The sequence below is a fragment of the Chionomys nivalis genome, chromosome 1 (assembly GCF_950005125.1).
Source record: "Chionomys nivalis chromosome 1, mChiNiv1.1, whole genome shotgun sequence".
In the NCBI taxonomy this organism is placed as follows: Eukaryota; Metazoa; Chordata; class Mammalia; order Rodentia; family Cricetidae; genus Chionomys; species Chionomys nivalis.
The window spans coordinates 30970845-30985052 of NC_080086.1; the positions used below are offsets into that span (position 1 = coordinate 30970845).

At 44.4% G+C, this 14208-nt stretch overlaps 1 protein-coding gene across 5 annotated transcripts in view; it reads right to left on the reverse strand.

The window, feature by feature from the left end:
* Dcp1b (decapping mRNA 1B) overlaps positions 1-14208 on the reverse strand; it is a 43698-nt gene that overhangs the window by 15752 nt on the left and 13738 nt on the right. For 4 of the 5 annotated variants that reach the window (XM_057773619.1, XM_057773611.1, XM_057773646.1 and 1 more), the window contains one exon: positions 1856-1922. In XM_057773619.1, coding sequence (XP_057629602.1) covers positions 1856-1922 — 67 coding nt within the window. Of the gene's footprint in view, positions 1-354; positions 463-1855; positions 1923-14208 lie in introns of those variants that run through there. The other variant, XM_057773636.1, reaches the window with a different exon arrangement.

The following is a 14208-nucleotide window of genomic DNA, read 5'->3' on the forward strand; positions in this document are numbered from 1 at the left end:
AACCAACGCTCTCACTCCAGTGTTCTCCCAAGTGCTCTCATCCCATCAGGGCCATCTCAGAAAGGCTCCTCAGGCTTTTGAAACAGAAAATGAGAGATGAGGTCTTGAGTCAACTGGCCACATAGGCAAATTCAGGGTAGGAGTGAGCAAGCTATGACTGGGGGTGACAGCCTGCCCCACCCGTTTCTGTAAAGAGAACGGCAAACACAGATTGCTCACTGTGGGACATAGCAGTCACAGCTGCTTCCACACTGCGGTAGCGGAGCTGCCGTTGACCGTGGGAGAAGTCTTACAAGAAACAAACATTCAGCAGGGATGACCAACATGGCACAGATTTTCTTCCTCCCCAAATACCTGGAGGTCAAGCAAGGTGGACTGGACCACCTCGCATCTTGCACTTCTCTGGCAATTTGGAGGTACTGCAAAGGTCCCATGCTAACACTGACCACATGGTCTTAAGTGCTGCAGGAAAACATAAACAAAACAAAAACAAAACCCTCCTCTTTACTTGCTTTGAATTTCAGCTCCAATTCTTTTGTTAAAGCCATGAAGTTAATGGTAAAGTAAGACCTGGGAAGTTACCGGGAGAGTTTATTCTAATTAGAGAAGGGATCTGAGTCCTCACGAATCAACTGCTCATTGCTGGTAAAAATCAATCATTCTCCTGCCTGAGCTGTTGGGCAGTCACTATAGATGCTACCAGCTTACCGTGACCTCTTGGCTGAGCGACAGGGTATTTTTTAATCCATATGAAATCCAGCTATTATTATCCCTTGAACAATTTACAACAACAAGAAATGTTTAAGGAACTAGTTGTTATGGTGGTAAATACCAGTTGAGCACACTTAATCACCATCTGGGACTTGAGCTGGTTGCCTAAAATTAGCTCTCACAAGCAAGAATTTAACAAGTAAATTTTCTTTGTAAGAATGTGTTCCCTGGCTTTCAGTTTCTTGGTTGGGGGCAGGGAGGGTCATCTTTTCCTCTCAGTGGGGAGGGGGTCATCTTTCCATTTCAGTGCCCCTGGATTTGGAATGAATTCTAGTTCTTTGCAGACAGAGCACCACACTCATATGGGGATCAGCTGCACTAGGCAGACACCCAGCTGTAAAAACTCACTTCATTCTGAGGCTCTTGGCCATTTGCATAAACAGCGGCAAAACTGAGCGGCCAAGTCCATAACTGGTCAGTCCCCCAGTCTCACCTGGGTCTCCTTTAGATGCGAACTAGGGAAGCCCAGAGTAGGAAAGTCAGATAGGATGTAGGAGAGTCTCAGAGCCAGCATGTGAGGAAGAGACAAATAAGGGGTGAGAAGGGGTAGGGGGAGAGGGAGGGAGGGACGGAGGGACGGAGGGAGGGAGGGAGGGAGAGAAAGAGAGGGTGGGAGAAATTGTGCACTGATTACTAAACTAACACGGATTCTGACTTTCCCAGAAATGAGAACTTGGTGTTTGAGGCACTGGGGATTCTGAATTACAAACACAGTTTAGGAAGCTGTTAAAGGGCAGGAAGGAAGTGGAGGGCATTAAAGGTTGGGGGCAGCCTTTCAGGACGACTCTGAATGTTCTTTTCATGGATGGACACATCCAGAGAAAATACTACCTAGTGACAAATGAAGAAAACACCAAAGAAAACCTCCACATGGAACTAACCACTTACAGAACGTGGGGGAGAATAATCAGGCACCTCATGCAGATGGCGGGCCTAGAATAGCGAGCAGTGTCCAGTGTTTGGGGATCTTGTTGAAGATAATGGCTGAGAACCACTTCCTGGGAAAGCTAGTGTTGCTTCACATACGTAGAGATATGAGTCAAAGCTCTGGGTACCAGGAAACACTTGGCCTTTTAATACTTACTTTTTCATCAATTTTGCAATTCTTTGGCACTCTTCCTTATCATAAAACCAAATTCCATAAATGGACACTGGAAAAAAAGAACACATGGAACAAGCCATAAGCATCTTCACAGTCACACGGTGAACTTCCCTTTCTGTCTTAGAGGACAATATATAATTAGCTATGCAATGAATTATTCAATTTATTATTAAATAAATGAAACCAGTCATTGGAGTTACATGTCAAAAAGAAAAGCATCTGTCCTGGAAGGGCCGCTGAGTCTGTGCCCACACTGAAGCCTGCTTCCCTAATGTGCAGCCTCTGGCTCGACAGGCGGTTGGTGAGCGCTGCTTACACAGTGGCTACAGATTGAAAACGAGATCAGGATTTCTAAACTTCTTGGCTTTGAGACTTCATTGTTTCTACATTCCATTTGCACATTTCACAAACACATTTCATCTTTATTTTTAAATATTCAGAAACCTGATGCTCAAATTATGCCTAGAAATCTCCTTCCCTCTCCGTCTTTAAAGAATATGTTAACTGAAAAATTGGCAGTGAGTTATTAGGATAGGGAACTAGAAAAATATATTTTAAAAATAAATTTCATTTTAAAATGGCCATGCAAAACAATCTGCAAATGTTGAAAAGTTAGGTGTGACTATGGTGTGGTCATTCAGCAGTGAACAGAAATGCAGCATGGCTGCAAATGATTCATTTAGTCATTTTTCACAGAAGTTGTCTATTAAATTTAGTATGTGGTGGAGGCTAACACAGTTGCAGGGCACACTTGTAAATATCTAGTTGAGATCCTGGTCTTATAGGCAAATAATCATATAAATAATAGGCAAACTACATGAACATTAAAAAACTTCACTGGCTGGGCAGTGGTGGTGCATGCCTTTAATCCCAGCACTCGGGAAGCAGAGGCAGGCAGATCTCTGTGAGTTCGAGGCCAGCCTGGTCTACAGAGCTAGTTCCAGGACAGGAACCAAAAAGCTACGGAGAAACTCTGTCTCGAAAATAAAAAAAAATAAATTAAAAAAACCAAACTTCACTGAAAATAGCAGCAATATCATTAGATACAGCAATGAAAATTAGCAAAAAAAGTATTTTAAAGGAAAACAAAAAATTTAAACTTTCAAAGCATTTAGTTATATTTTATTTAAAGATAGCTATGATTGTCTAAAAACACTTTTTTTTTCTCATTTATCTCACCAGTGCCCAGACACGAGCTTTCTCCCTTAGGACAGCACTGATATAAATATCCAAAAGCACAGGAAATGTCTTTTTAAAGCTAGTTTAGGCAGGTATCAAAAAGAAGCTTTATGAATGCAATCACCGACTTGCCAAAGTCAGCACTGAGGCTTTAAACTTCATTTCTGAACTGATCAAGCACACGCAGAATCCTTTTAAACGGTGTGTGTGTGTGTGTGCGCGCGCACACACACACACACACACACACACACACACACGCGCCAGAAAGGGTGTCAGATCCATTGGAACTGGAGCTGCAGGTAGCTGAGCTTCCAGATGTGGGTGCTGGGAACCATATCTGGCTTTCTAGAAAAGCAGAAAATGCTCTTATTATCCCTGAGCCATCACTCCACGGTGTATGCAGAACCTTGACCTCAGACACCTACATGTGGAAGGGGCAAATGAAGATGAAACCCTAGGCTTTCTCAACCAGGCTACTCTCTGCAATGGAGACACACACACACATCCATCCACAGCACTGTGACAAATCTAGGAAAAACGAGAACATCCATGTTTTCAAATCAATGTGCTCAGTGCTTTCACATGAAAATAAGACCTTAGCGTCAAGATTAAATGTTACTCTGGAAACTGAGATTTACGGCTACTTCCCATCTACCAGAAGTCACTCCCCACTCAGAATCCCTAGACCCCTGTCCTCGTGTTCTTGGAAGGTCAGGCTGGATCACTGACACTCAGTCCATGAGGATTCTACATGGATCACTAGCAGTCAGCCAGTGAGGAATCTACATGTTACACGGATCACTAGCAGTCAGCCAGTGAGGAATCTACATGGATTGCACTGAGTCCCATGAACCTAACTTCTCTGTCTCTGCTACAACAGGTGTGGTAGACCATTTGAACCGTCTGACCACAGTGAAATCTTTCCTTTTTGGGGGACTAAATTTTCCAAAATGGCAAGTCAGAAACTCACGGTACAATCAGAAACTAAAGCCCAGTGGCAGAGAAGGTGGCAATGTGTGTCTTCCTGGGAAACTATACTAACAAGCATTCCAGGTGCCATTCTTCCTCCTGTGTGACATCTGACATACAGAACTACAGTTCCATTAAGGGCAGGATGCCAGGGAAACTGTTGGCACGAACAAAAGCCTTCTGACATCTCATTACCATGAGATGCTGACACACAGGTTTAGGGCACACAACAGAAAACCCTCGAATGTTAAAGTGGAATGAGGGAAATACCAGGGTTGTGATTTAGTACCTCATGGAGGTTTATCTATGAGGCAACATGGTTTTTACCATTCAACTAGGATCATCTGAAAAACTGTCTTTACCCAGTTAACGTTTAGCTTGAACATAAGTTTAAACAGGCAAGGGGAGGGGACGATAAAACACAAATTTCCCAGCATTCCTGGCTACTAAAAGGAGCACCAAGATAGAGGACTGGGCCTGTGCTTTCTTCTCCTTAAAATAGTTTTGCAGCTCAGCGGCACTGTGCATCCATGGAAGTGCACATTCCAGCTCCGGTTCTCAGCATCGTGGGCCCAGGCCTCCACCCCCACCAGGCCTATCACCCTTCCACACAAGAGGCTGTGCCAGACAGCTCGTGGTGATACACAAAGACCAGGACTCGTCAGGCCTTCAGGAGGTGATGAGCTGACAGGCTGACAGAAGCCATTTGCCTCACATTTCCATCCAAGGGCTCCACTGGGAAGGGCTTGTCTCTGCACAAGGTCTGACAGCAGCGGCACAGGCAGACCGAGGCCGCAGAGAACCGGGAGAGGAGGCGCACTTTCAGAATCCCAAACCTGAAAGTTGAAGCCGGAGTTCACAGCAGAGCGCTAGGGCCCTGTAAGCTTTTATGGCCCTCGAAGGAGGTCACAGAAGTTGGTTCTGAGTTTTTAAAAAGTACAGGGGGGAAATTACAAGTGGGATAATTGTTTAGTCGTGAAATTAGCAGCCAGTAGCCAAGTGCAAGTCACAATGATTCGAGCCTTCGTTCAGCCGTCCACGCCCCCATACCAGCCACTTTCCAGTCACCTGTCTGAGGAAACGGAGGGGAAGTTCAAGGGCAAGGTGGTACGTGAAGCTCAACTCAACTGTTTCTACATCTCTCCTGGAGGTAAGAAAAGGGGAGCCTGCTGAGCGCCCCCCTGAAACAGGACCTTAGAAGGCTCCCCAGCACGTGTTCTTGCCTGTCTATGCAATCCTTGGGTTTAACTGAGACCTCCTGCCGCACTGGGTGAGGTCTGCTTGGCACTGCCCTTTCCCCGTGTCATGCTTGGACAGTTCTCCATAGAAAACAGACTTTCTGGGGGTGAGATACCGGTCTCCTATATTCTTTCAGTTCCTTGAGAGAGACTGAGGAGTGCAAACCTTCCATATTCCAGCCCATGTCTGAGCTGTGTGGGCACATACAGACAAGGGTGAGCAACTGAATGAACTTGATAATGGCAACAATTCTTTAGTTTCTTCAGTAGGAACCCGGAAAGCCAATCAAGCGGCCATTAGAGGCGGTATCAGATGTCACTTCAGTGCACACCCTCACCTGCACCCACTGACTCCCATTAGCACAGCACAGCAGTTCGCTCTGGATGAATGAGAACAGGACCCGCCTCATCCTGTTTGTGCTCCTAATAAATGTTTTCATTTCATATGACCCTTTGAGACATTGACCATTTGTTCCCTATTTTATGCCAAGTATTTTTCAACTCGAAACCATTTACTAAGAATCAGGGCTGAGATTTTAGAAGAAAGCATATACCTATATAGTTAAGTGTATAAACAGGTGTTAAGGGATGTATAGCAGACTTTAAATGGGAGGTCTGGTTTGACTATGCTTCCTCACTTGCAAGCCTCCTCCTTTTCCCTCTCTTTCCTTCCTTCCTTCCTTCCTTCCTTCCTTCCTTCCTTCCTTCCTTCCTTCCCTCCCTCCCTCCCTCCCTCCCTCCCTCCCTCCCTCCCTCCCTCCCTCCCTCCCCTTCCTTCCTTTCCCCTTTTCACTTACTCCTGTAAAATGGCCGGGCCATTCAACTTTGAACATTCTCAGTTCTCTCTACTGGGAACCTGGCAGACATCAGATCTGCAAACGATGGGCATTTGAGCATAACTCAAAACAATTTGAGTCTCTCAGACCTCACTACGTTCTGGTTTTCCTCAAATGAGTGGAGTAGTACTAATCTCTAGCCCAGTGTATAACTGGTGTAAACACCTGTTTAGTGGACTTTGTTCAAATACAGTATTTTTTTTTTTTAATTTACTGTCCCATTTACCCAGTTTGAGCTGTTGTTTGTTTGGCCATGCTGAAGAAGTTTACTTCCAAGAGGCTGGCAGAAGCATACACATAGCACCCACCCATCTGAAAGTCTTAACACATTTTAGAGAAGGAGAGACAGTCATTAGGAGTGTGTAGCTCAGGGACTCCCCTCACAGGAGCCTATGTGGCCACACAAGACTCATGAGCCAACCACAGGTTTTTTGCGTTGAACTTATATTGTCTAGAATATGCCCGACGGACCTCCAAATTTGATACACAAAGTCTCAAGAAACATTTACATGCTTTGATCTGACGTCTAAGCTTGCCTAGGAAAGACTAGAATTAGTCTGTGTTTGGGCTTCTTCTCATTTGATAACATTTTGTTTATCTGTGTGTACATGTGTGGGGGCACAAAGGTGCTACCGTGTGTGAGGGAGGAGGTCAGAGGACAACCAGCCAGGGAAGGGACTCGGGTCAGCAGCCTGGACAGCAGCAGCTCCTTTACCCATGGAGCCAGCGCTTTGCTCTGAGACAGGGCTTCGCTTTGTAGCCTCAGCTGGAAAGCTACTCACTGCACAGTCCAGTCTGGCCGCGACCTCGCAGTTATCTTACTTTGTGGATTATCTGAAATTTGTAGAGTTGGCCAGGACTTTCAGAATAAGAAAGGAAATGAGAGTGGGGGGGGGGGTGAGAAGGAGGGAGAGAGGGAGGGAGAAAGGGAAGGAGAGAGGGAGGGAGACTTGTATTAGTTGTAGTGTTTACAGCAGAAAGCTCTAGAGTGGCACCTGAGGCCTGGGTCCTGGGCCCACAGACGGGGAACTGAGGCTGTGGCTGCTGGCTCCCTGTCAGCCCCAATCTCGGCCCCTTCTCCCACCTGGAACGCTGTACAAACTCCGCGCCCCTTTGGCGCGCCCTTCCATGTCTTTAACGTAATGCTCTTTCGTTCACCTTCCGCTCTGGCTTTACTGACCAAACACGGACACGTCTTGTAAAACAAAATCTCCACTGGCCCCAGAGCAGCCACATAGCACTGTTATCTTTGGCCCTGGGTCTGGTTCTCTTCAAATGACATAGTTTTACTGCACCTCACAAATCAGCAGTCCTGACCCACGATCTTGGGAACCTGGAAGGTTCACAGCCGATGAGAAGCGGTTACTGTTAAATGGCGACTAATACCACGGAGCACTGGGAGAGCAAACAGTAGAAACCCGAGGAGTAAAAACAAACTCCCCATTCCAAATCAATGAACTGTTTAGAATGCTAATGCTATTAAAACTAAATATTTCAAAACCCTATACCAAAGGATTTTGCTAATTTGAAAAAATATGCATTTCCAACCACCAATAAGAATTTGTTACTTTAAAAGTAAAAGTTGTATTTAGCTTTTAGAAAGCTTCATTTATAACAAAGATTACATGTGTCATCAGACTTCCTAACCTCCTCCGGGTCACTGTCCTCCTCACCAGGGAGACTTGACACCATGTCAAGGTCAGAGCAATCTTTACCAGACACTAAATTCCACATTTACTTTCTCTCAGGGGAAAGTTACTTCATTTATGCTAAGAAGTCTAACAGGGTAAAGAAAGACACACCTAAAAGAAATTCAGAATCAGGAAAACCTTAGGTTAATAGTAACAGAGATAGGAACAATTTATTGTTTTATTGACCACTTGTTTATCTAAACTTTATTCATAATTTTGCTGATAAATTTCAAAATCTGAGTCAAAATACCAAATGGATTTCCTAAAACATTTCTCCATGTCTCTGAGCTCCTATTTATCCTTGAGAATCCATCCTATCTTCCAGGGATAAACTTTCGTGGTTTTTCTTTACTTTGGTCTTTCCGTGCATCCTTGCACTAAAGCGCGCTACTTAGGCATCTACACATCTCTCCCCAGCTCAGACCGCAGCTCCTGGAGATCTCCGACAATGCAGAACAGAGAGCAGCGCGTATAGTCAGTCTACAAGTGTCTATCAGACTTCATTACCAATAATGCTTGCCATGGTTAATATCAGTTCTGGCTTAACTAACCATGGACCAGATAGGCTGGATCCTCTGCCAAATGACCCACGCTACGAGAGAGCAGGCAGCTGCTCCTCAGAAGCCCGTAGAGTCTTCTAACATTGCTGAGAGTTGACTTTGTTACTCTTAGGTGTAAATCTCAGTGAAAGGACTTTGCCACTCAGATGTGAGTTTCTAGAAAAGACATATTTCATTGACCTGGAGCTGGGCAGGCACTAATGTACTTATTTTATGCATGTTTATGATCGCAACAGTTCTACCCGTCATTCTTCTTGCCTGCCTACTACTCCCACTGGCAACTGGGAGACCACGAAAACAGTTCTCTTCCTTATACACAATCACTAGGACTGGGAGCAGCTAACAACTATGACACACACAGGCTTGTCACACGTGGTAACGGTAACCTTGAGCTTACACGCACCTAAGTTACCTTAATTATTTCAATAACTCTGAAATGCTGTTATCGTAAATGAGCACCAACAAAGGGAAATAAGCCCTGTCTCATATTAGAGTTTGTGATGCTTAAAGACGAACATAAAACAATGTTTTTCTAGGTCAAAAATTGTTCTCCTCAAAAAAATAAAGTCCCAAAGCACAGACTTCCTCTTATTTGAGTTAGATGATTTAATCCAGCATTTGATGATGACAGCGCAGCTTTGTTGAGGCAGTTTAACTCGAAACCATCACTGAAAAGCTGCTGAAGTTTGGCACAGAGGTTCTGTGCCACTAACGGGAGGAGCCAATCAGAGGCTCTGTGCCACTAACTGGAGGAGCCAATCAGAGGCTCTGTGCCACTAACGGGAGGAGCACATCAGAGACTCTGTAGCCACTAACTGGAGCAGTGCAACAGATGCTCTGTACGCCTGTCATTCTGACCTTTATCTACGTGAACACAGGAGATACTGAGCGTTCCTAAGGCCTTCCTGTTGAAAATAAGTCATGTTGGGTTCTGTTCTGAGAGAAGAACTAGGGGTTGTATATGGAATGATTCCAACACCAGCTCACGGCCTAATTCCTTGCTTGCTTTTGGATCCGAATATAAAATAAATATAAGATGCCTTCTGGAATCAACATGATTATCCGAAATCATCTTGTGATTTTTTTTTTGAACAAAAATCAGCAATAGAAAAATAGAATGCAAAATGTCCACCAACACTGTGCAGCCATACTGCCCACTCCCTGTGTGCTGAGGCAGGGAGAGGGAAGGACGCTTCTCTCAGAAAGCATGGAGGGGAACGTTCTGAAATACGGTTTTTCTCTGCCAAGATTTAGGCTTTTCTCCTAGCAAATTTGGCTCCCTCAAACAAAATACAGAAGATGGTGCAACTACAAGCCACAAAGGCAGCATATGAATGGAAGCAGCACACTATGTGAACGTATTTCCTTGTAATGCCAAGAATCTTGCATCTGTATGGCTGAGAACAAAACACAGTGGCTTCATTTAGATTTTACTCCATGATAGCTGTGTACTAGCTGTAATGTGTCACTCTGTCTCACAGACTCCTCCTCCCCCAAGCACGCCAATATTATTCACTGAGCTCCAAGATCTGTACATTCCCATTAGATTCACAAAGTCCTACCCACAAGCCCCCTAACATCCTACAGTGGAAGTGCAGAGTCCTTAAGCTGGGTGCTGGGAGAAAGGAGCGTGGCTTGTGAGATGCTGATAGGAACCGTCACAGGAGCTGTGATGCGTGGAAACCAAAATTAGGACACCCAGTACTCAAAAGTGAAGCACTGCCTTACTTAACATCTTCTGGAGCTTTCTGTAATTGACAGAATGCCAGGTTTTACACCAATCGTCTCCTTTAGCATTTCCATCCCTTTAGCATGAGCCGAGTACTGAGTGAACAAAAGGTAATTCTGGATTTAAGGCCAGAGAGACGGTTCATTGCTCGAGCCGGAGGAGGTGTGCACTCCTTAATCACTCATTACAGTGTGCCAGCTCTGTGCAAGAGCCATAATAAAGAGCTAGGCTTCTCACCTGGAATGGAAATGGTGGCTTAAAGACACCAACTGAGACGCACTGTGTGGTGGTTTGAAAGAAAATGGCCCCCAAAGCTAGAGGCACTAACAGGAGATGCTGTTTTGTTGGAGGAAGTATGTCACTGTGAAGGTGGGCTTTGAGGTCTCACATATGTTCGATATACTGCCACTTCCTGTTGCCTGAAAGATGTAGGACTCTCAGCTCCTTCTCCAGCACCATGTCTGCCTGCACACTACCATGTCCCACCATGATGATAACCGAATGAACCTCTGAATTGTAAGCGAGTCACTCCAAATTAAATGCTTTCCTTTATAAGAGTTGTGATGGTCACGGTGTCTCTTCACAGCAATAGAAACTCTAAGACACTGAGCATATACTAAGTTGTAACTTTCAGGGGCCTTCTTCCTCTCCAATTAAGAAGCACACTAGTGTCCTTGAAGGTTACTGAGGGCAGCAATCACACCTACCACATACAATAAGAGCCTCTATTTGTAGAGGTTCCTATTCTGACTGCATATGAAGAGTCAAGGTCTCTGTCTCCTCCTCCACAGTATTTGTGCCTTGGATGAGTTTCCCATGAAGATCTTTTTTTTTTTTTTTTTTTGGTTTTTCGAGACAGAGTTTCTCTGTGGTTTTGGAGCCTGTCCTGGAACTAGCTCTTGTAGACCAGGCTGGTCTCAAACTCACAGAGATCCGCCTGCCTCTGCCTCCCAAGTGCTGGGATTAAAGGCGTGCGCCACCACCGCCCGGCTATTTTTTTTAATATAAGATCCCATGAAGATCTTATATTACTTCCTGGGCGAATCCAGAAAGAAAAGCATGCTATTGTTATTCTGGCAAACATCAAGTTTCTGTCTAAAAAGGATGTCAAGGACTTTTAGCTGTCTAAAAGATGTGCGATGACCTTAGATGGCTTGAGAAGTTCAATTGCATTCCTAGAATTTAAGTCTGTACAATGGCGTGCATAGACATTCGGAAGGCGAAGCACAAAGCATGGACCTTAGAACAATACCTGGCGCATGAAAGTCAATGTAAAGCATACAATCAAAAAGAGGGGAAGGAGGTGGGTAGGAGAGAAGGAGGGAGGAAAGCGAGGAAGAATCATCCGATTCCACGACTCAAACAGGATTAAAAATCAGTACTTGAGAGGGCTGGAGAGGTGCTCAGTGGTTAGGAGCACTTGCTGCTTTTATAGAGGATGCAGTTCAGTTCCCAGCACCCACATGGTGGCTCACAACCATCTGTAATGCTAGTTCCAGAGGATCCAGTGTCCTTTTCTGACCTCTATAGGCACCAGGGTTGTACGTGGTACACAGACATACATGCAGGTAAGATATTCATATACATTAAAATAAATAAATCTAAAAATTAAAAATGCACTCTTGAGAATATCAATATATCAGCAAATATCCTAAAATGGAAAAAAAAATAAGCCCAGCTGTCTATGGGTAGATAACGAGGCTTTCACTTTCTCTGCAGTCTGTTTCCACAGGGTTTGTTTTTAACATACCGACCCTAAGTGATTCTAAGGTTAGAGGTTACAAGTCTCAGGGCCTTAGAACCCGCTGAACTGGAGGACCTTCATTGCTCTAAATATCTTGAAATCTAGAGGGCTTAAGAAGCCTAAATCAGAACCAAGAGGCAGAGGGAGGGTGGATCTCTGAGTTCCAGGCCAGCATGGCCTACATAGCAAGTTCCAGGACAGCCAGGGTGTACAGGAGAACCCTGTCTAAAAGAAACAAAACAAACAAGCAAACAAACAAAAACTCAAATCCCTGAGGGAACCCCACAGTTCAGCCTTGGTAATTGCTTTGTATTAGTCTGAGAGGTAGAACTGTCACGCTGACCATGAGGTGGGGAATAGGGAAGAATTTCTGAAAGCCAGGCAACCCCGAGGCTATTATAAATCAATCACTCCAAGCAGAACCGTCAACACTTTGTCTTGAGCACACCGATTAGAATTTGAGACAAAATCATTAGACATCTCTCTCATTCTCTCTCTCTCTCATTCTCTCTCTCTCTCTCTCTCTCTCTCTCTCTCTCTCTCTCTCTCTCTCTCTCTCTCTCTCTCATTCTCTCCCCCTCCCTCCCTCCCTCCCTCTCTCTCTCTCTCTCTCTCTCTCTCTCTCTCTCTCTCTCTCTCACACACACACACACACACACACACACACACAACAATTCTGGAGTTGGTACAAATGATTTGGAAATCACTTCTAGTCTGCTGTGCATGTCTATTTCTTACCCTGATCCATTCATTTTCTGGGCCCATGTGGAATCACAGAACACATTTAAAATATAAGATACAGTCTCTGTCCACAGGGAACCTGAAATGTACTCTTCATGCCTACATAGTAACTTATTCATTTATGGTAGTATAAATGGCCAAGGTTTTTCAGAATACATTCTAAGTATACTGAGTAATGCTCCCTCCAAATTATGCCCAACATTTATTTGTAAATTTGACTTTCTTACTGCTGTTATTTATTGTGGGTGTATATATACAGGTACAATTTAGCTAAAGCTCTGGAATAAAAAAGTAGGTACTTTATAATAGCCATCAAGAAAATGCTTAAAATTATATTTTAAAACTATTGATTACTTGTCATATACTGTTTTAGGGAAAGAATTGCAGAAAAGATATTAGAAAACTGCATCCCTGCTGGAAAATTGGCTATTTAAAGTGAATTTGTGACAGAAACAAGGAGTCACTGCAGATGAAGGGGAGACATGGGTCCCACTGGCTCCTGTGCTTCCTCACCCTAGCGCAGGACTCATGCTACCAGGCAGTTAACACTAGAGACTTTCAGTAAGGGTCTGGGGTGTGGCTAAGGGTTGTAGTGCTTGTCCATCACACCCAAGGCCCTGGGGTTCACAGGACAGGGGAAGAGGAAGGGAAGGAAGGGGAGAGAGAAGGGAGAATGGGATCAGAGGGGGAGAGAAGGGGAGGGAGACTTTTCAGAGCATAGATCCTTTCTTTAAGTTTCCTAACCAACACTGGACTCACACTGACAGTGCGGCTCTATGTTCCTTATGGGAAGTGCTTGAGACCAGAGTGCTTCAGGCTTCAGGTTTTTTTCATGTAAGGACATCTGCATAGTCTTTACCTGTTACTCATCTCCAACCTGAAAACTCCACATCTACACTTGATCTTAGACCAGCAGAAAAGAACTGAAATCTCAAAGCTAAACCTTTAGATTGCCATTTCAGCACTCAAAATATTTGAACTTTTTATTATTTCTTCAAAGTTATGTGCGTAGGTGTTTTGCCTCCATGTATATCTGTGCACCACTTGCACGCCTGGTGCCCACATATGGCAGAAGAGGGCGTTGGAGTCCCTGGAACTGAAGTTACAGACTATTGTGAGCCAACTTGTGGGTACTGGGAATTGAACTAGGTCCCCTAGAAGAGCAGCTAGTGCTTAGCCGCTGAGCTATCTCTCTAGACCCATTATCCTCATTGATAAAACAGGAAACAGAATTTCCAAGAAAAAGTTACAAGAATTTAATAGGATAGCCCATATAAAATCCAACACAGTTCCTGGCAGACAGTAAATTTTTGTTGAATGAATGAATGCATGCAATTTCACTCCAGATTTAATAACTATCTTTTTTGATTTTTACATCTTATTTTAAAAAGCTGTGCAAGGATGGAGGAGGGGAAGTATTAAATACAGGCACATTCCTGGGGCTGGTGGGCCAGCCATCCTCCAGAAAACAGCAGGCTTCCAGCACAGTAAGAGAACCTGTCTCAAAGGAGGACGCAGGAAATAATAGAGGAAGATTTCTGACATCTTCTTCTGGTCTCTGCATGTACCCACAGGTACACATCCTTGCACATCTATATCGCACACACACACACACACACACACTGTAGTGGTTTGAAAGAAAATGGCA